Source organism: Rhinolophus sinicus, linkage group LG05 (assembly GCF_036562045.2).
Source record: "Rhinolophus sinicus isolate RSC01 linkage group LG05, ASM3656204v1, whole genome shotgun sequence".
NCBI lineage: Eukaryota > Metazoa > Chordata > Mammalia > Chiroptera > Rhinolophidae > Rhinolophus > Rhinolophus sinicus.
In genome coordinates this window covers 17,169,453-17,189,454 of record NC_133755.1, presented here as the reverse complement: position 1 = coordinate 17,189,454, position 20,002 = coordinate 17,169,453, and the positions used below count along the sequence as shown (strand labels likewise).

The window sequence follows — 20,002 nt, the reverse complement described above, 5'->3', positions numbered from 1 at the left end:
TTCTGGCGGCCCCTCTCACAGAGCCGGGAGGAGTGTGTTTTCCGCCATGAAACTCGGCAGGAACCGGTTCCACAAGGAGGATCACCAAAGACAAGGTACGAACGCTTGCCCTGCCCATCGTCCAGTCCCACCCTTGAGGTGTTCCCGACTACCTCTCTGCACCTGACAGTGACCAAACCCCACCCCTCCAGCGGCAGCGCCCCAACAGGCTCTCCTACGATTGGATGGCGGAGCCACCTGAAAGGAGCTTGGCTTCCCATTGGCTGGCAGAGAAGCCGGGCCATGGCAATGGTCCTTAAGAAGGGGCGGTTCTGAGAGCTGCGGTGGAACCCGCACTTCAGCTGGTCTAGAGCAGAGCAGATCCCCCAGCCCAGCGGGCTTGTTTACGAAAGGCTCCTTGTGCCCTCTTTGTTCCCCTTCTGTTTTCTCCATAGAGAAGCTTAGAGATTTTTAATTAGAAAAGGGAATAACAAAACCGAAAATTGCTCAATTCTTTACTTCTGGGGGAAAAGCTGAGTCGTGAGAATACTTGTCCAGCAGCAGGACTGACTGTCTGCCTTTTCCCCAGGCCCTCTCACCGGGCTGCAGGGAAGGCCCAGGGTGGTGGTGGAGTGCAGTATGGGCCATGGGGGTCTGGAGTGGCCTGTGGCACGGTCCCTCTGGGCTGTGGAGGGGGTAAGACAGTTGTTTAGGAGGAGTCAGAGAGGACAGAAAGAAGAAAGGAGAGAAACGGAGTGGACAAAGGAGATGTATGTAATTTTCTGGCCCGGGTCTAGTTGATCACATGCCCACCCTCTGGGCTCCTAGCTGCCCTCCCCAGTATCCACTGTATGGCCAGTGGCCCTAGAAACTCTGTCCCTCCCTCTTACCCCCATGCCAATTCCAGCTGTGCCCCTCTCTTTCTTAGATTGGAAAGGGTACAGCTATTGGCTGAGACCCAAACCCACTATCTTTGAGTGGCTTCTCAGAATCATTATTTCTTCATCTCCTGGATTAATATGCATCAGTACAGTGTTAGGTTCTGAATTCCACCAGCTATTTCACATGGATATGTTTCTTCTTAAGTTTCAGTTTCCCCGTCTGTGACATAAGAATAGTGCCTGTCTTGGCAGGTTGTGGCTCTGAGGACTAGAGATATTTGTATAAACTGCCCAGCATCGTGCCTGGCACATAGTAGCTACTCAATAAATGGTAGCTATTGTTTCAAGAGGTACATAAGTATGCATTCTTTATTTCTTACCTTCTTCCATGAAGGATATTCAGTGCTTAAGTAAGTAATTGTACAATAAAACAGTTACATTTAGTTAAAATTTTAAAAGCAAGACCAGATATAATTAAAATCAATTCAAATAAAAAATCAAAATTAGGTAGGAAACACTATGGATATACAGGGTATAATATTCTTAGCAGATGCTACCAGGTAAACATTGAATTTGACTGTTAGCTTCCTGGATGTCAAAGAAAAGGGTAAACACAGTCGCTCTCCCGCTGTCCAGCCCACCTAATCAGCGTTTCTTCCTCCCCAGATGAACCAGCCGTGCTGGAGATGGAGGACCTTGATCGCCTGGGCATCCGGCTTGCAGAGGGGCTGGATCCCGACTCTGTGTCTTTAGCCTCTGTCACAGCTCTCACCACCAATGTCTCCAACAAGCGGTGAGTGGGCACCGATCTCCCCCACCCCATCAGGCAGGACACAGCTTGCCATAGCTGGAATTTGGGTGGGGAAGAATCAGGGCCCATGGACAGCTTCTTCTTAACCCTGTTCCTTTTGGCTTTTCCTGGATGTTTTTCTCACCTCTCTCCCTGCAAACAGAGAGCACAGCAGTTGCAGGCCCCTTTCTAAGTCACCGAACACCTCCAGGCCCAGGGAAATCCCAGAGCTACTCAGTCCATATTTGAACCTGTTGATCTAATGTCTGTTTTTCTTTACATCTGCCATTGGTTAGTCCTCTCTGCTTGGGCCTCTGAGAACAATGAATCCCCATTCGATTTGGCAGTCCTGGAGGGTTTGAAGATCACAATTCTGTCCTTCCTCCCTTCTCCGAAGTCTAACCATTGTCAATGCCCTCCTCCTCCCCTGCAAGCAATCCCCTGACACCAGGCCTGACAATACATTCTTCTCCTCAGGTCCAAGCCAGACATTAAGATGGAGCCAAGTGCCGGACGGCCCATGGATTACCAGGTAGGTGGGCAACTAGACGCCTCATGCCTTTCAGACTCTGCTCTAGTGGGGGGAGGGGGGAAGCGCTCTGGCCAGATGTGCAGTATAGACTCTGTGAAGGAGCGTATCTGGGTTCATAGAGTACCACAAGCTGAATATAAGTTCTCAAAGAAGTGTCATCAGCAGAGAGGTACAAACCCAAAGTGGAGCTTGAGAACTCTGCTTCTGCTGGTCAAAGCCTTCCCAGGATTTTTTGTCCAGCACTGGACATCATAAAGTAAGGGGGACCTAGAAAAACCAAGAACCTAAGAAAAACAAGAAGAGACCAAAGAGCACCCATCCTTCCCAACCCAGCAAAAAAAAAAAACACACACACAAAAAAAGAACAAATTCTAACAGTTAAAATAAGAGCCTCTGAACAAAGATTTTTTGGTGTATTTTTTTAAATGATTGTTTTGTATTATTTTAATGCTAGAAGTAATGTCAATCCTGATTGTCTATAAATGGTGAGAGTGTGGGTGGTTTTTTCTTCTTACTTCCCTATATTTTCTGAATTTTTGTTTGTTTGTGTGTTTCTAAAATTAAAGACAAAATGGCTGAGATAGGGAGAGATTTGCAGCTATAGGATTGTCAATGTGACCACAGTGCCAGCAGGATGGGTCATGAGAATGATTGGTCAGTGCTGGGACGGGCCCATACCGGCTAACTGGACCCCAGTGCAGCCCTTCCAGCCTAGGACCTGATCCTCAGTTTTGCAGGCCACACCCTCAATTTTGTTTCTTCTCCCCAAATTGATCAGAGCCTGAGACACTGAGTGACACTAACACAACTCACAATAAACTAATGTACACCCCAGAAGCACCTAGTACCTATTTATAAACTGGAAACAGGAAGGACCCAGAGACCATCCGATGCTCTAGGCCCTTCTTTGGGGGCTAATGAGACCCAGCTATAGGTCAGAAGACTACTGGGCATTCATTCAGGGTGAGCCCTCTCTCCTAGGTTAGAGCTTTTCTTTTATGCCCATTTCCCAGGCCCCATGCATACCACCATCTTCTTTAAAGAGAGCCCCACCTCACCTCACTCAGGTGATGATATAATGGACTAGACACCACCTTGTTTTTGTATCAGGTACATCTGGTCATGTTTTCTCAGGACACACCTTGTCTTCCCAGGGGCTTGAAAAATAACCCCAGGCAATGTCAAGTGTCCCTGCCCCTGTGGTTTTAGACAACCTCAAGCCACTGGGCTCCTTGAAGATTTGAGAATGTAACCCCCTCACTTCTCTGCCAAAACCCAAGCACAAACTGTCCTTAGACTTCTGAGGGCATTTCCAGGGGACTGGGCTCAGGGCTTTGCTCCTCTAGTGCTGAGAACAGGAAAATCCCAAAGAACCAAGACCTCAGAGTCAGATATCATTCCCTGTACAAAGTCACCAGCCTGCTGGGTAAGGACACATAGAAAATGAAGTCGTCGTTGTTGCTGTTAATGAAACTGCTCTTTTTTGAAGGTTTACTATGTGCCAGACTCTATGCTAGGCTAGGAGCTGTGTTTTCCATTTAGTTAATGTCATTCCTACAATCCTCCAAATATAGGTATTACTACATTTCATAGGTGAGAAACTGAGGCCCAAGGAGGGTAAGGAGCTTGTCCAGGTCACAGTTATTCAAAGCTGGAAGCAGGGCTCAAATCCAAGGTTGTCTAACTGGAGCAGTCAGAGAGACTAATTTCTCTCTAATTAAGACTTGTAGACAGTTGTTCCCACTGGTCCCACTGGTCTTTAGCTTACTACCTACTGCTTGTTTTCCAAAGCTCTTTCAAACTGTTTCCTGCCAGAGACTTTTCTTAAGTATACCAGACATTGTCCCTCCAAAGGCTTTGTAAACAAAACAGTTATATTTAATTTGGTAACATGGTATTTCCTGACAGGTTCATTCACATCTCAACTTGAAAGTGTGTTAACACACTTTGAGAGAGCTATCAAAATGCAAATGTGGAATTATTCTTGCTTCCAATAAATACAACATATAAAGCAAGAAAGCCTACCAGAAAGAACTTTACTTTCTTGGAGAACTTGGCTTTATTGAGTTAGAAAGACCTCAAAAAGGGCACCCACTTGGTAAGAAGGGAGAGACTTAGCTGAACTCAGATCCAGGAAGGATCTCGAGGGCTCAGAATGGTGAAAAGAGCATGGCGCACCCATACCCCTTGTGTCTTCTGTTTAGAATGGATGTAATGTGCAAACCCTTTCCTGATTATTGGCATCTCAAAAGCAAGAAGTCACAGTCTCCTCCCTGTGAATATGCAGATTCCCCATCAGAGTGAGCAAAGCTGGACACTTGGCAGAGATGTTCTTGGTGGGTCATGGAGTCTTGCATCTCTTTCCTACTCTCTCTCTTGCACCAAGACCTAATACGTTTTCACCTCCAAACATCTCTCCAGTTTTCGCCTTCATGTCATCTTCCTTGTATTGACCCTAAACCGCCAGCCTCAACTGAAATATTGCACTCACTTCCTATCTGGTCCTTCCCCCCGCCGCCCATCACCCTCAGATTGCCTCCCTCCCTTCATCCTCTACGATCTTCTCAAAATGCAGATCTGGTCATGTTACATCTCTGCCATCAGGAGATGAGAAAAGGTAAAGGATGCTACAGAAGAGCAGTGCTAAAGGGCCTACCACCTCTCATCTCCAGCTCCCAGCTGACGTCCTTGCAGCACGATCAGATCACTCGCAAACGCGTCACAAAGCACTATGACTCTTGGCTTCTCCCAGGACAGAGGTGTAGATTACATTCAGCATCTTCCTTGTGATGGCTTCCATGAAGCCGCCTGGGGATTACATCCCTTATCTTGGAAGGAGAGGATGGAATAGTCAATTACCAAAAGAGTCTCCCGGGTCAGCTGCTCAGTTGGTCCCTTTATAGCTCTATTTAACTTCATCTTTCATCCTGGAAAAATCAAGTCCTCTGTTGATGATTGGAGGATAGGAGGGAAGCATGGCCAATCCCCTCCCTCAAATTTTTTATTTTTAATTTCAAGTCCAAGTGATACATTTCCCTTCCACAGGGACCCAGGTGGGGGCAGGGGCAGCAGGAATGGCATTTCACCTCCCCCACCAACACCATGCCTCAATCTTGTATGCTTAGTATTCCTCTGGTGGGTGGGGCACTGAGCCAACAAAAGCACCATCTGGAGCCTCTCCTCCCCCCTTTGCTCCATTCAACCTTCTGCCCTTGTCCCCTCTCCACCTCCGACCTCTTGTGTGTTAGAGCTTCCAACCAGGCTTGTCCTCCATTGCTGGCTCTGCTCAGTGGAAGAGGGTAGAAACTCTGGGTCCTGAAAAAGCATAGGGCAAACATCATGGCCGGGTCTCTGGTTGAACAACATAAAAATCAACCAACTGCTCACACTGGGAAAGTTAATCTGCTGATGGCATATCTTACTATGCCACAACTGTATGTCTACTTCCCACTCTTGAGTTACAGAATGTTTTTGTTTTTGTTTTAATGGAGGGGAGAGTTGGGCTTTATTGTGGGGGGGAAATGATGAGACGTTAGAAATATATATTTGGCATAAAAAATTTCATAGAGGTTAAAACTCTATAAACTACTGGGCAAAGAATATTCTGGAAGGACTTCTAGTGTCTATTTACTCTCTTCACAGTAAACTCTCAGAGCTAAGTAACTTAGCTCTAAGTTATTTTAACTCCCCAAAAAAATGGTGACGATTGAACTTCTTCAGAGTTCCAGATTCCAAGCTCCATTCCCTTTCACACTTCAACTTTCCAATAAAAATGTTTGCTTTCATAGTTCAAGTGTTACTTCTATTAGTAAACATTCAGTTTCCATTTCTATATACTTTTCTGGCAACATTCTCGTTGGCATCAGAGTTTCTATTTTTCTTAACATCTTTAGTTTTGATGTGTGGATTTTTCTTGGCCTTTAGAATATTTATAAGTCTTTGATAGATGCAGTGGATGATAATTTTCATCGTTATTCCTTTTTATGAAAATGGAAAACAATTCTCTTGAGTAAAATCATATTTAGAAGTTGCATCAAAGCATAGCAATTAAAATACCAAATCTCCAAGATAAGAAGCAAGAAAGGCAACCGTACAGTTTGGTTAGAAGACTGTGCTGAAGTAAATGCTAATTTTAGCCTAGTGAAGGCTATTTTGTTAAAATGCAAGTTCAAGAGCGTCGACTGAAACAATCGTAAGCCTCATGTCTGACCCTACCTGCTTGGGAAAGCAACCACTTAACTGAAGGTAATTCTATTGGAGAAGCCATTTATAACAAAGCTCACATTTTCTAAAGCTTTCTACTGTTTATGAAGCACTTTGATGCTCATTATCTCATTTAACCCTCACACAACCTAATGGATATGTGGTATCTCTACTTCTAGCTGAGAAAATTGAGGCTCAGTGAGCCTACATGTTCTCACACCTGGTAATATATCAGGTCTGGGGCTCAGTGCCTGTCCAGCAGCCCCAAGTCTGTGCCTCTATTTTATCACGGCCACCCTAATGGGGACTGACACGTCCAAACCCCAAACAAGAGCTGATGGTTTACAATGAGGGTTCAGGGGAAGTATACATGTGCACACGCACACACATCTCTCTCATATATATATTTCCTTTTCTAGCTTAAAAGCTGTGAACCAATAATTATTTATTGTAAGCTCCATAAGGGGAAAGAGTTTGTTTCATTGATTGTTCATGGCCCCTAGTAGGTTTCCAGTAAATATTTGTTGAAGAGATGAACAACTGAGAAAGGGCTTCCCAGTACAGAGGTCAGATTCTGGGGAGCTGGATGCCACTGAAAAGACAGAGTGCATGGCACAGACAGGCGTCAAGGCAGAAAAGGTGGCTCAGGTGGGCGCCAAAGCCTCACTGGGCATTCAAACAAAGAAATTAAGCTAAGAGGGGAAAACCAGGAATGTGGAAAGGGGGCCAAATTCCAGAGACACAAAAAGATAGCAAGGCTTTCAGGCTTAAAATGAGAAATGCTGGAGCAGGAAATTCAATGCATGTGAATGGATACATGGAAATCTTAATTCTTGAGTGCATGAAACCTGGGAGGTGGGTTTGCAACCTTCCATGAAGTAGAGACTTTTATTCTGGAAAGAACTAGAGCACTTGAAATCCCCTGGGAGCTTTAAAAACACTGCCGCTCTCCCTTACCCCCATTCTATTCCCTCCCCATCCAGATTGAATCCAGTTGGTCTGGAGTGTGGCTGGGCATCAGGGATTTTCACCACCGCCCTTCCCCCAGTAACTCTAGTGCACACTTCCTTAGAGATTGTCCAGCCCGTGCTCCACGTTTATATATGAGAACAGTGAGGCTTAGCAGGGAAATAGCATCGCATCACCCACAGATTAGAAGCAGTGCTCAGAATGGAACCCAAGTCCAGTGCCGGCTCCCGGCACCGTCCAGCCCACTGCCCGGGCCTGATTCCGGCAAGAGCAGCTCCAGGGCTCACACGGCTTTCCCTCCGGCCTCTCTCTCCTCCCTGCAGGTCAGCATCACAGTGATCGAAGCTCGGCAGTTGGTGGGCTTGAACATGGACCCTGTGGTGTGCGTGGAGGTGGGCGATGACAAGAAGTACACATCCATGAAGGAGTCCACTAACTGCCCCTATTATAATGAGGTCAGTACCCACGACCCCAGGTGGGGAAAGGGACCTTCAAACATATGGCAGGAGGCTGGGCCCTAGCCCCACCCAGGCCCAAAGGAGCAACTGGGAGTCAAGGGGCACAAAGGGCTACTATCGGGTGACCTTGGCCCACCCTGTTACAACCCCCAGCACACTGCTGTGCAGTGCCACATCCTCTGAACCCCCAGTCTAGATCCCAGCCTGACACTGGTCTGGGGACACTGCCCCAGGTACCCCTGTGCAGCTCTCAGCAGTGTCTCAGGGAACCTCACGCCCCAAAAAGCCTGGGCCCAGCTGTTTCTCAGGCCAGAACCCTGGGGCAGTGCCATCTCATTCCAGCCCCAGCCCATGGTGGCATTGACACATTTTGAGCACTAGCTAGATGCCAAGCACTCTTCTAAATGCTTTAGGTGCGTCATCTCTTCTGACTCTCACAATAGCCATCAGAGGAGGTCACCATGAATCCCATTTTATACCAGGGGACATTGAGGCTCCTGGAGAAAGATCTTGCCCAGTGCTAAATGCCAGGGTTGGGTTCTGAGTGCTCAGCCTCTCTGCTAGGCTGCCTTCCTGGGTACCTGAACCTCGGTGGGGCTCCTTCCAGAGCTCTGGCCCTGACTCTTGGGTGTGAGAGAGAAAAGGCCCAGTGCCCACTCCTGTTGTTTGCAGCTGTTTGAGGCCACATCAAGGTCAAAGGACCTCAGAGACCTTTTAGTTCAATCTCCCCATCTTACAGAAGAGGAGACTGGGGGCTCAGTATGGAAAGGGCCAAGATCACAGTCAGTCCCTTTGACAGAGAAGGGCCCAGACTGTCCAGCCTCAGCCCAGTGCTCTGTCTGCCACCTTGGAATGCCACCCCAGACACATCATCTTGGCTCTGGGCTCCAGAAGGAAACCCATCTCAATCAGCTCTGATGAGGGATACCTAGGTTTCCCTCAGATGCCTGAACACACATTGGACTATTCCAGAAGCCATGGCCTGGGGCTTCTGGCCCTCTCTTTCCTGGAAGGGGCATCCAGGCTGCCTCTCCCAGTGGCTCCATGCAGTGAGGGTGCCAGGCTGGCCCACGTAAGGCATCTGTGTCCTGTGTCTCAGCATCTGCCCTGAGGAGTGGTGAGGGCTGAGGGTACCATCTGTAACTAGGGGGAGGGCATCTCTTGGGACTCTGTGGGAGTCCTCTCGTTGTGCATTTTCAGTTAGAAAACCTAAGCACACTTCTGCCCTTTCACGGGGACCTACGCCAGGGCTTGGGCCTGGCCCAAGTCTCCTGTGTGACCTCATGACAGACCCTGTTCTCACAGCTGGTTTCCCATAGGCCGATAGGGCTGAAACATCAGTGCTCAGGACTTCCCCACCCCCATTTGGCATCTTCCCAGGAGTCAGGAAATTCAGGCTCAACACCTCTGACCTTACGTCAGGACACATCTCTGACTGGAAAAGACTCCAGCCTAGATAAGGGTCTACTTTCCCCTAACAGATATGGAGACAGGAGTCCATGGCCTTCCACGGTTATTTGATAGTGGCTAAGCCACATTTGGTTGTCTCAAGGGCTCACTTTGCACCAAGCCCACATGCCTCATGTTTCATTCAAATTGCTTCCTCCTTCCCAAGGAAACAGAGCTGATCTCCCAATGCTGTTTTTCCCCAGCAAACTCCTACTCACCCTGCAGGGCCCAGCTCCAGTGTCCTTGCCACTGAGCAGCCTTCCCTGCACTCTCTGTGTCAGAGGTCAGTGCACTTCTCTCTTTGTGACAGTAACGTCCCTGAATTGTGGTGGGTCCTTCATGTCTCCGTCTCCTTGGTGGACTGGAGACTCTCAGTCTCCTGCATCACTACGGCCCAGCCCAGAGCCTGGGATGGACCTGGAGGGGTTCGGTAACACTTTGTTGAAATGATATTCACCCACAGGAAAAAGAACATTTCCTCAGCATCTCCTATGGTCCAGGCCCCTGCCTGCCAACCTGGAGGCTATAACGTCAACAGTTTCTGTCCTAACAGGCCACCTCCTAGTTCCAGCCTAGAAACCATTTTCTAAACTCCAATTTATATCCACTAGACTATTCATTCCAGTGACGTGAATCTTGAATTTGTTCTTGATCATATTTTTGTTCTTTTTCACAAACCCAAGCAACTCCAATTTGTTCAATTTCTGTTTCCTCTAAACCAGGATTTCTCAAACTCAGCCCTATAGCTATTTTGAACTGGATAGTTTGGGAGGGGGGGGGGCTGTCCTGCGCATTGTAGGAGGTTGAGCAGCACTGCTGGCTTCTACCCACTAGGTGCCAATAGCAATCCCCCATCCAGATGTGTTTCCAGACGTTGCCATGTCCCCCAGGGGTTAACCCCCTCCCCATGGAGAACCGACCACCACTCTACACTGTCTTCCCAGCCCCAAAGCTCGACTTTCTTTCCCTTGCCCTCTCTTCCTATGCCATGTTCCTCTTCATTGAAAAATATCCCCCTGGCCCCGGGGTGTACTGCTTCTGGCTAATTCTGAGAAACTTCTTTTGGCTCCAGTAATCACAATAGAGAGAGATGACAATGAACTACATGACTCAGCAGATACTTAAGTGATTACAAAAGGGAAACATGCACAGGAAATACAAAGAGTAGGACCACAGACAGCTCAAAGCCTGGAACATTCTGATTGCAGCGCAGCTCGCTTGCTCTCCTAGGGCTGCCATGGCTCTAAGGCACCTGCCTGGGCTTGGCCCTCCTGCCTGGCTCTGGACCTGTCATTGTGTGAAGGGAGGCTCACGACCATCACCCTCCCAGAACAACCTGACCAGGCCGAGACCCCTTCTCTGTGGGTGTATCTGGTCCCGGCCACTGGCACCTTCCTTCTGCCTGACCACCTCTCCCCTTTCCTGGATCCTTGTCTCTCTATAGCCCAGCAAATCTGCATTACATCATCCACTCAACACCACCAACTCTGCCTGTACTTTTCTTTCTGCTCCTTGGCCTATAAGGTGTTCTACTCTCACATATTCTCTTTAAGTACAATAATGGAAAACCATGTATGATCAAGGATAGGAACTAGAGGTCTGTCTCTATCTCTCTATCTCTCTATCTCTCTATCTATCTATCTATCTATCTATCTATCTATCTATCTATATCTATCATCTATCTATCCCACTATCCATTCATCCATCTAGCTATGTCTTTCCTCAATCCCACATGCTCCTAGTGACCACCTCTCTCCTCCCATCCATGTGAGTTGTCCCCTTCCCTCCCAATCACGCCTCAGTCTCTGCAGGTAGTCGTTTCTGCCTCATGGCTTCACTGAAACTGCCCATCCTTCAATGTACCAAGGGCCTTGCTATGTCTAAGAATAACTGTTGCCCCCTTCTTTGACTGCCCGGTTCCTTCCGCCCCTCCGGGGCCCTCTTCTGCCTCCCCCCTCGCCAGCTCCTCCCCTCACTGCCTTTCTCAGCTTCACTCACTCTGCCCACTGCTGAAATGCTCTGCTTCGTGGAGGCCTGTCCTGGACCTGCTTCTCTCCTACACTCTCCTTGGGCATCTCCCTCAGCCCCAAGGCGTCAGTTGCAATCTGTGTGTCTGGATGTCCACCCATCTCTCCAGAGCTTCAGTCCCCCCAGCCAGCACGACCGGACATATTACTGTCACACGTAGCAGTTGGTGTTCCCTGTGCACTGACCATGCGCACGCCTGATAGAACGCTTGCCAGAGGTTATCTCATTTAGATTTTACAGCTGCACCTCCCAGCCCCTCCCCTTGGAGCGGTTCAGCATGGAGGCCCTGGATCATTCGCCCCACATCACAGAGGGGTAAACTGAGGCTCAGGAAAGGAAGTGATTGGTCCAGCATTAAAAGCTTGGTCTGTCTGGCTCTAAAGCCGGCACCTTTACCCATAATGGTCTGTGTGAACCTCCAGTGGCCAGGAGCAGATTCTCCAGACATTTACCCCGAGTACATTGGCAACACCTCTTCCTTCTCCCTGCCCACAGTTCACCAAAGCAGGTATACTTCTGCTCACTGCTTCCACACGCCCTCGTTCCCAGTGTCTGCACACCAAGGCCAGGGGAAATGGGTGGGCGTGACAACTGGGCGTGGCAGCTCCCACCTCGAGAGGCCAGTTCACGCCCACAGCGTCTTACACTTCCAGCAGACTAAGTGCCTTCCTCCACTGTCGCTCATCAGTTCTGACGCTCACCTTCTTTTACATTTGAGCATCTCTAACATTGGGCCATATCCTCTAGGCCATGAAACATTGTGCTTTAATGGCAGTGTCTACAAGGCCTTTAGAACCATGGTGTGTGTTAGAGTCAGTGGCAGCTTAGATCAGTGAAATATGTCACAGTACGTCATCAAGCCTCAGAACAGGACTCTGAGGTGTGTGTCATTACCCTCCTTTCACAACTCAGGGAGGTGAGGTTCAGAAAATGCGTTGCTCTAGGCCACACCGCTGGGAAGGGGCAAAATCAGGACTAGAACTGCAGTCTCCCCGCTCCTTGGCCCAGCCCTTCCAAACATAGCACCTCAGTGCGTACTGTTCCATTGACGCTCCCACTTCCCTCCCCTGCCCACACTGGCTGGCACTGGCCCTGCCCACGGCGTAGGGCCTTGCCCTCCTATTGGGGGCCCCACCTCCCACCTGCCCCAGGGTCCGGAGGACGAGTGGTTGCCGGCTCATCCAAACTTCCGGGCTCAGGGGAAATGGCCGGGGTGCAGACAGGCACTACCAGGAGGGAGGGGCCTGGCATTGCCCCGGCCGTCAGCCGATGCCCAGTGGTGACAGCAGGTCTGGGTCCTTCCCCCCTCCAGTACTTCGTCTTCGACTTCCATGTCTCTCCTGATGTCATGTTTGACAAGATCATCAAAATCTCGGTGAGTGGGAGCAACCCTGGCACACAGTGCCACTAGCTCACATTGCACCTTTGTGCAAACTTGGAAAGAGCTCCCCCTCTGGGAGGACCATCCCCATGCACAGACACATGGGTGGGCAAGCCGGGCACAGCCTGGATACGGGCCCCTCTTGCCCGTTTAGCTGGTGCCTCTAGCTAGATTGTATAGTGTACAACCTACTCACCTGTACCTGGCAGCCCGCAAAAACAGGCCAGGGCAGGAGGGGCTGATGCTGAGCCTCGGTGAGCCACCCCTGCCCTGCCAAATGCCCTCCCACTTGGGGACCAAAAAGCTTGGGTCCCCAGAAAGACTGAGGTGGAGCCATCAGTCCGCCCCAACCCTGCCCGACCTGACTGGAGGCTGTTGGTTCTGCCTGGAAGGTGATTCACTCCAAGAACCTGCTGCGCAGTGGCACCCTCGTGGGGTCCTTCAAAATGGATGTGGGAACCGTGTACTCCCAGCCTGGTGAGTAGCTGCGCAGCCTGGTCAGCACAGGTGCACATGGCTCAGGGAGTGTGGTGCAGCCCGTCCTTCCTGCCTTGGGGGTCCCCGGGCCCAGCCTGGCCCAGACCATGAACTCATGTGGGGCAGTGAGTACACAGCAGTGCAGAAGGAGGGCATATCCAGTCTGGACACCAACACCATGACTATTGCGCCCAGTCTGCTGGCTTCACAAGAACCCTGTAAGATTTGTGGCATCACCCCTTTTGCAGTTGAAGAGCCAGGGATTCAGAGAAGTACCAGGGCTTTCCCAGTCACCCAGTTGGTCTGGGGTAAAATGAGGCTGTGTGACTCCAGACCCCCACTGTCCTCAAAGCCAAATGCAGCATAGCAGCCTCTGAGGGACGTCGGATTCTAAAAACTCTTTCTCTGACCACCCATTAAGGGACCCAGGCCACCTGAGAACAGCCACATGGGGCTGCATCTGATGAGCAGCTCTGTAGGTACCGGCAGACCAACACTGTATGGGGTTGATGAAGGAACCCCAAGGGGTGGTCCAGAGGGCTTGTGAGGATTGGACAAGGCAACAAGGTGCCTTCAGCCTGACAAATGACAACTGACCACCTGGCCAGCTTAGAAACCACTGGCATCCAACCTGCCATTGGGTCTCACCCCATGTCCCTGAAGCGAACCCACCACTGGAGGTGTGGTAATGACCCCACGAGGCCCTTTGATAGTGGCAATACAATGTCACCAGACCGTCACATTTGACTTTCACAGTACAGTGAGGTACGCATCACCATTCCTCTTCATTTTACAGACAAAATAAATGAGGCCAAGAGAAGTTAAGTGGCTTGGAGATGACACTGAACTATTAGGTTAAACAAACTGGCAATTTCTCATGATCCCACTGAATAGACCGTCAGCTGGTGCATTATAGCTGTGACTCAGACCGGTCGAGAATCTGCGTCCAAACCCCAAGATTATACACATAAAATCACAAAATTATGGAACACTTGAGCTGCAAGAGACCTTAAAAACATCTAGTCTGATCTCTCTATGATGATGGAGAAACTGAGGCCCAGGGTGATGGAGGGACTGGCGCAAGGTCTGGGAATAGAGGCAGGTCTCCCAGCTGCCAGGCCAGTGCCTTCCCACTGCCCCACCTATGTTGTGGTCCTCAGGAGAGAGTGGCCTTCGTGACCATCAGCCCTGCAGGGAGCGGGGAGAGGGGGCAGCCTGCCACTCGGGCTTCCCAGGAAGCATGCAGAGTTGGTTGGAAAACACTGGCATCCGGAGGAGATCCTCCACCCCAGGGCTGAGCAGTGTCCCCTATGCCCTTGACAGTGGCAATACAATGTCACGAAGATCACAGTGTTAGGATGGAGGGGCCTCAGATCATTCATTAGTGCGGTGTCCATCCAGCCTAGGGCCCCAATACCTGGTTAGTCACCCGGCCTCTGCTTTGTCAGGCAGGAGGGCTGCAGGCAGAGAAACCAATTGGGAGACTCCTCCCTTTGAAGCCACACCACACAACTGTGTGCAGGGCCTTGCCCCAGCTGTCCCTGCTCAGGAACACCTGGCCCCCTGGACCAGTGGCAGGCATTGCTGTGGCCCCAAGTCTGGGGGACCTAATGGCCTGAGCTCTAGGGACCAAGAAGACCCTCAGCTCCACAGCGTCTCTGTCTGCCCTGAGGGCAGGATGCCACCCGGGGTGGGGGCAGCAAGTGCAGTCCCCAATCTTCACCACCACAGAGCACCAGTTCCACCACAAGTGGGCCATCCTGTCTGACCCTGATGACATCTCTGCTGGGCTAAAGGGCTACGTGAAGTGTGACGTTGCCGTTGTGGGCAAGGGGGACAACATCAAGACGCCCCACAAGGCCAACGAGACGGAGGAGGATGACATTGAAGGGTGAGGTTCCCATCTTCCCCAGCGCCTCTTGACCTGACCCAGCCCTTCCCTCCCCCAGAAGGAGCCCTGGGGTGGACTTGGCCCAGAGATCATACCTTCTGTCTCCCTTACTCCTGTTCTCACCCACCTCCAGGTGGCCCAGCTCTTTGTGGAAGGACTGAGGCCAAGTCCCATCTCAAAAGAGCTGGCCTCAGTGTCCCCTCAGTGTCTCTCCTTCTCACAGGAGAGAAAGGACTGAGGCAGAGCAAGGGACCACAGAGCTTGATTCAGACCCAGGAGTGTATAGATGCTGGGACAGGAGTTAGGGGACCTGGGCCTGGTGCCCCAGCTGTATGTGCCGGCAGGAACTTACTGCTCCCCGAGGGGGTACCTGCTGAACGCCAGTGGGCCCGGTTCTACGTGAAAATCTACCGAGCAGAGGGCCTGCCCCGTATGAACACCAGCCTCATGGCCAACATGAAGAAGGCTTTCATCGGGGACAACAAGGACCTGGTCGACCCCTACGTACAAGTCTTCTTTGCTGGCCAGAAGGTACTGAGTACAGGGTGTGGACGCTGGGGCTTTGGGTGACAGGCATTAAATGGGTATAGGGGTCAGGGGGCAGACATGAGGTAACACGGGAAGCCAGGAGATTGGCCTGTGATCACCCTGGTGCATTTACCTGTAAAGGGAGGAGAGTAAGAAATGAGGGAGCGCCAACCGAGAGGGGCTGGTGGGGTTAAGCCAGGTTGGGAATCATCGCAGCCTGGACAGGACATAGGGAGGCCTCCCTGCCTCCGGGTCCTAGAGACCGAGAGCTGAGGGGGGAGCACCAAACAAGAAGAGATTCTGAGAGGCTGGGGTAGGGAAGAGGGCGGGAGGTAAGCACACACACACACACACACACACACACACACACACACACACCCTAATGCTCTCTCCTTCCCGCTAGGGCAAGACTTCAGTGCAGAAAAACAGTTACGAGCCGCTGTGGAATGAGCAGGTGGTCTTCACAGACCTGTTCCCCCCGCTCTGCAAACGCATGAAGGTGCAGATACGGGACTCGGACAAAGTCAACGACGTGGCCATTGGCACCCACTTCATTGACCTGCGCAAGATTTCTAACGATGGAGACAAAGGTCAGCGAGAGGAGTCTGGGTAGGGTGGCGGTGGGATCCTGAAAGGAAGGAGTGAATGACACACACCCCCCTCACCCCGCCATCCCCATCCCACACCTTGACCTGAAAGGCACTGGGCATGGTGAGGGCTTTGTCAGCAGCTCCCACCTGAAGGGAAAGGTGGAAAGTCACGGCTCAGATCGGCACAGAGTTGACTGCGCCCACCTGAGCCAGGCTGCCTGGATTTGACACCAGCTCTGACAGTTAGTACCTGTGTGACCTTTGTACATCTCTTCCCATCTGTAAAATGAAAATAATGATTATATATGTGTGTATGCGTACATATTACATGTACGTGTACTGCTGCCCTAGTACCTATCCATAGACTTGTTATGGGGACAGACCCCTCCTGGGACCAGGGCACCATGCTGGGTACCAGGAATACAGAGCGACAGAAGATTCCATTGCCAGTCTCACGGTGCTCACTGGAGATTAGGGAAATGGATGTGTTCCTAAATGCTCAAAACCTAAGGCAGAAGGCCACATATTGTATGATTCCATTTATATAAAATGTCCAGAATAGGCAAATCCATAGAGACAGACCGTATAATAGATTAGTGGTTGCTAGGGAGTGGGGGAGGGGGAATGGAGACTAATTGCTAATAGATACCAGGTCTTTTTTTTTTTTTTTTTTTTTTGAGGGGGATGGAAATGTTCTGGAATTAGGTGGTAGTTGCACAGCACAATGAATATACTAAAAATCACTGAGCTGCACAGTTGAACATGGTGAATTTTATGTTATGTGAACTATATCTTCATTTTTAAAATAGTATAACATTTTTTTAAAGGAGGCAGAATAAAAACCAACCAAACAAAACACATAAGGCAGAACTGGGTCCGTACTACACATGAGACACAACAAATCCCAATGACGGGAGAAGTTAATTGGAACTAGGAATTGGGAAGGCTTCGTGGAGGAAGGAACGTTGAATAGGCCAAGAGAGAGGAACAACATTTGGAAAACAGGGGAGGGGTCTACACAGATGGCACAGGGCTGGAAGGCCATGCTGAGCAGTTGGGAGGAGCTGGCTTCTGTCTTTCAAGGAGACTGTAGGCAGCCCCTGCTCCAAGCACAAGGAAGCAGGGAGCACGACCCAGGAAAGTGCCCCACACTTGCCCACACACAGCAGACACGACCTCTCCCTGCAGCCTCTTGTGAGCCACGCGCTGCCCCACAGGCCTTCTCCTGCCTCAAACATTTCACTGAGCAAGGCATGGGATCCTCAGTTCAGCAACCAGGAGTTGTAGGCTGGGAGCCCTCAAAACAGATCCCTCTGCGCCTCGTGGGTCCTGGGGTGTCCCACAGGCAGGCCTCTCCTCCCCTCCCCGGCCTGCAGGCTTCCTGCCCACGCTGGGGCCAGCCTGGGTGAACATGTATGGTTCTACACGCAACTACACGCTCCTGGATGAGCACCAGGACCTGAATGAGGGCCTGGGTGAGGGCGTGTCTTTCCGTGCCCGCCTCATGCTGGGCCTGGCTGTGGAGATCCTGGACACTTCCAACCCTGAGCTCACCAGCTCCACGGAGGTGCAGGTGGAGCAGGCCACGCCCGTCTCGGAGGTGAGGCCCCAGAGGGCTCTGCTCTTCTCCAGGATCCCCAGCTCAGCCCTCTTCCCACCATGGCAGCCTGAGCCTGGGCTCGGCCATTGCTGCCCTGTCTGCCTCAGAGCGCCAGACCTCCCTCCCCAGGAACCCCACTCTCCCCCCCCCCCAAAGGACCTCTGTCCTCTTGTACTGCTTGTGCTGAAGCTCCGCCTGAAGTTTCCAAGATGGAGTCTCATGTCTGCTCCTGTTCCCAGCCATGGCTGTCCCTGTGGTGTACGGAGCTAGTCCTTCCTTCAGGGACATACAGGCTAGAGGGCAAAAGAAACTGGGCCTTGAGTCCTTCAGGGTCTGGGCTGCCCAGCTCCACAACTGGGTGGGATATCCCCACCATCAGCCCAAAGGCCTGTCTGTGAGATGGTAGGAGGAGGCCTGGCCCCAGGCCCAGCGACCCCGCTAAGATTTAAGGATGGCTTCAACCACCTTCCCCACAGAGCTGCACAGGAAAAATGGAAGAATTCTTTCTATTTGGAGCCTTCCTGGAGGCCTCAATGATCGATCGGAAAAACGGAGACAAGCCAATCACCTTTGAGATCACCATAGGTGAGGGCTGGGCTCACAAAGGGGTCTCCAGGCCTCAGGGCTGCTGGGTGGTCACTGCTAAGCCCTGCACCACAGCCCTGGGGGAGGGAAACTTTGACCACTTAAATCCACATGTCCTCAAGCAAGCCTGCTGCACACAGCGCACGGCTGTGGTGCACACACGCCTACGAGGTGGACCTGAATTCCACCTACAGTGCTAGGCTGTGTTTAGGACACAAAGGGAGAAAGAAGCCATCCTGTGGAAAGGACAGAGGCCTTTATGGGAATGGAGAGGAGAGAGTGGGAATGTGGGCTGTGTCCTGGGCTGGACTGTGAGCTCTCTAATCATCAGAGCTGCTTGCGAGATCTTTGCAGACATGGAGGACATGGGAACCATTCCCTGGCAAGTCTTCTACCATGTCCGAGCTGGCACAGACCCCCAGCACCTTCCCCACTGCCTGACTTTCCCAAGGCAATTCCTGGATTGGAGGGCAGGTTGGGGCCTGGTGGTGAAAGGACTACAGGCCCTCACGTGCCCCCTCCTGTCTCCAGGCAACTATGGGAATGAGGTTGATGGCCTGTCAAGACCCCAGCGGCCTCAGCCTCGGAAAAATCCTGGGGACGAGGAGGAAGTCGATCTGATCCAGAACTCCAGTGATGATGAGACCGAGGACGGTGGGGACCTGGCGTCCGTCTCCTCCACCCCACCCATGCGGCCCCAGGTCACCGACAGGTGAGCCAGGTGGCGTGGAGAGTCCTGGGAGGGCCTGCCTGTTTCCTCCCATCCTCTCGAGTCCTGGGCCTTTCACCTCCCTGGGCTGTCAGTCCTCAACCTCCCACCTCCGCCTGCCCCAGGAACTACTTCCATCTGCCCTACCTGGAGCGCAAGCCCTGCATCTACATCAAGAGCTGGTGGCAGGACCAGCGCCGCCGCCTCTACAATGCCAACATCATGGACCACATCGCAGACAAGCTGGTCAGCACCAGCCGTGGTGGGAGAGGAAGGGCAAGGCGGATGGGCAAGGAGAGGAGGGGCACGTCAGAGGGCCTTGCCCAGGGAAGGCCCCCTGCAACACACAAGGCCTGTTTGCCCAGCAGCTGACCTGGGGTGGGGGAGGGGGAGGGACTGCAGAAGTGGCCCCAGCAAGACCTACGTTCTTGTCCCTGCCCCCAGGTCCCCGGAATGGGCAGCAGGCCTGAGGGGATACCTGGAGTGGAGTCTGGGACTCCTGGCCCATCCAGTCCTGGGGTTCCCTTCAGGAAACTAGGCAACCCCTCTGTCTCTGGCCTGCACCTCTTCCCCACACCCTCGTTCTGCCCACCCCTGTGAATTTACCAGGAGCACAGATTCAGAGCAGAAACGTAGCTTCTTCCTTCAGAAACCAAAGGGCCCAGGCTCTGAAAACAGAACCTGGGAAATTGGTGGTGTCCTGATGATGGCAGAACACTTAGTGGTGCTAGTGAGAGGTCCCAGGTCACTAGCATCTCATTCTCCCTGATGAATGGGGGAGACATCTGGGGAGGTTTGGGAGGGGAGCTATGGCTCAGCATGCACCCCCACTCCTGGTGCACAGGAAGAAGGGCTGAACGACGTGCAAGAGATGATCAAAACGGAGACATCCTACCCTGAGCGCAGACTGCGGGGCGTCCTGGAGGAGCTCAGCGGTGGCTGCCAGTGAGAG

General features: G+C 51.6%; 1 protein-coding gene across 3 annotated transcripts in view; it reads left to right on the top strand.

Moving 5' to 3' along the window:
• OTOF (otoferlin) overlaps positions 1-20,002 on the top strand; it is an 88,880-nt gene that overhangs the window by 50,505 nt on the left and 18,373 nt on the right. For all 3 annotated transcript variants that reach the window (XM_074331805.1, XM_019735385.2, XM_019735386.2), the window contains 14 exons: positions 22-95; positions 1,527-1,653; positions 2,128-2,182; positions 7,678-7,809; positions 12,602-12,664; positions 13,063-13,147; positions 14,879-15,038; positions 15,383-15,569; positions 15,970-16,156; positions 17,533-17,756; positions 18,233-18,341; positions 18,873-19,053; positions 19,176-19,296; positions 19,895-19,995. In XM_074331805.1, coding sequence (XP_074187906.1) covers positions 22-95; positions 1,527-1,653; positions 2,128-2,182; positions 7,678-7,809; positions 12,602-12,664; positions 13,063-13,147; positions 14,879-15,038; positions 15,383-15,569; positions 15,970-16,156; positions 17,533-17,756; positions 18,233-18,341; positions 18,873-19,053; positions 19,176-19,296; positions 19,895-19,995 — 1,806 coding nt within the window. The remainder of the gene's footprint in view (positions 1-21; positions 96-1,526; positions 1,654-2,127; positions 2,183-7,677; positions 7,810-12,601; positions 12,665-13,062; positions 13,148-14,878; positions 15,039-15,382; positions 15,570-15,969; positions 16,157-17,532; positions 17,757-18,232; positions 18,342-18,872; positions 19,054-19,175; positions 19,297-19,894; positions 19,996-20,002) is intronic.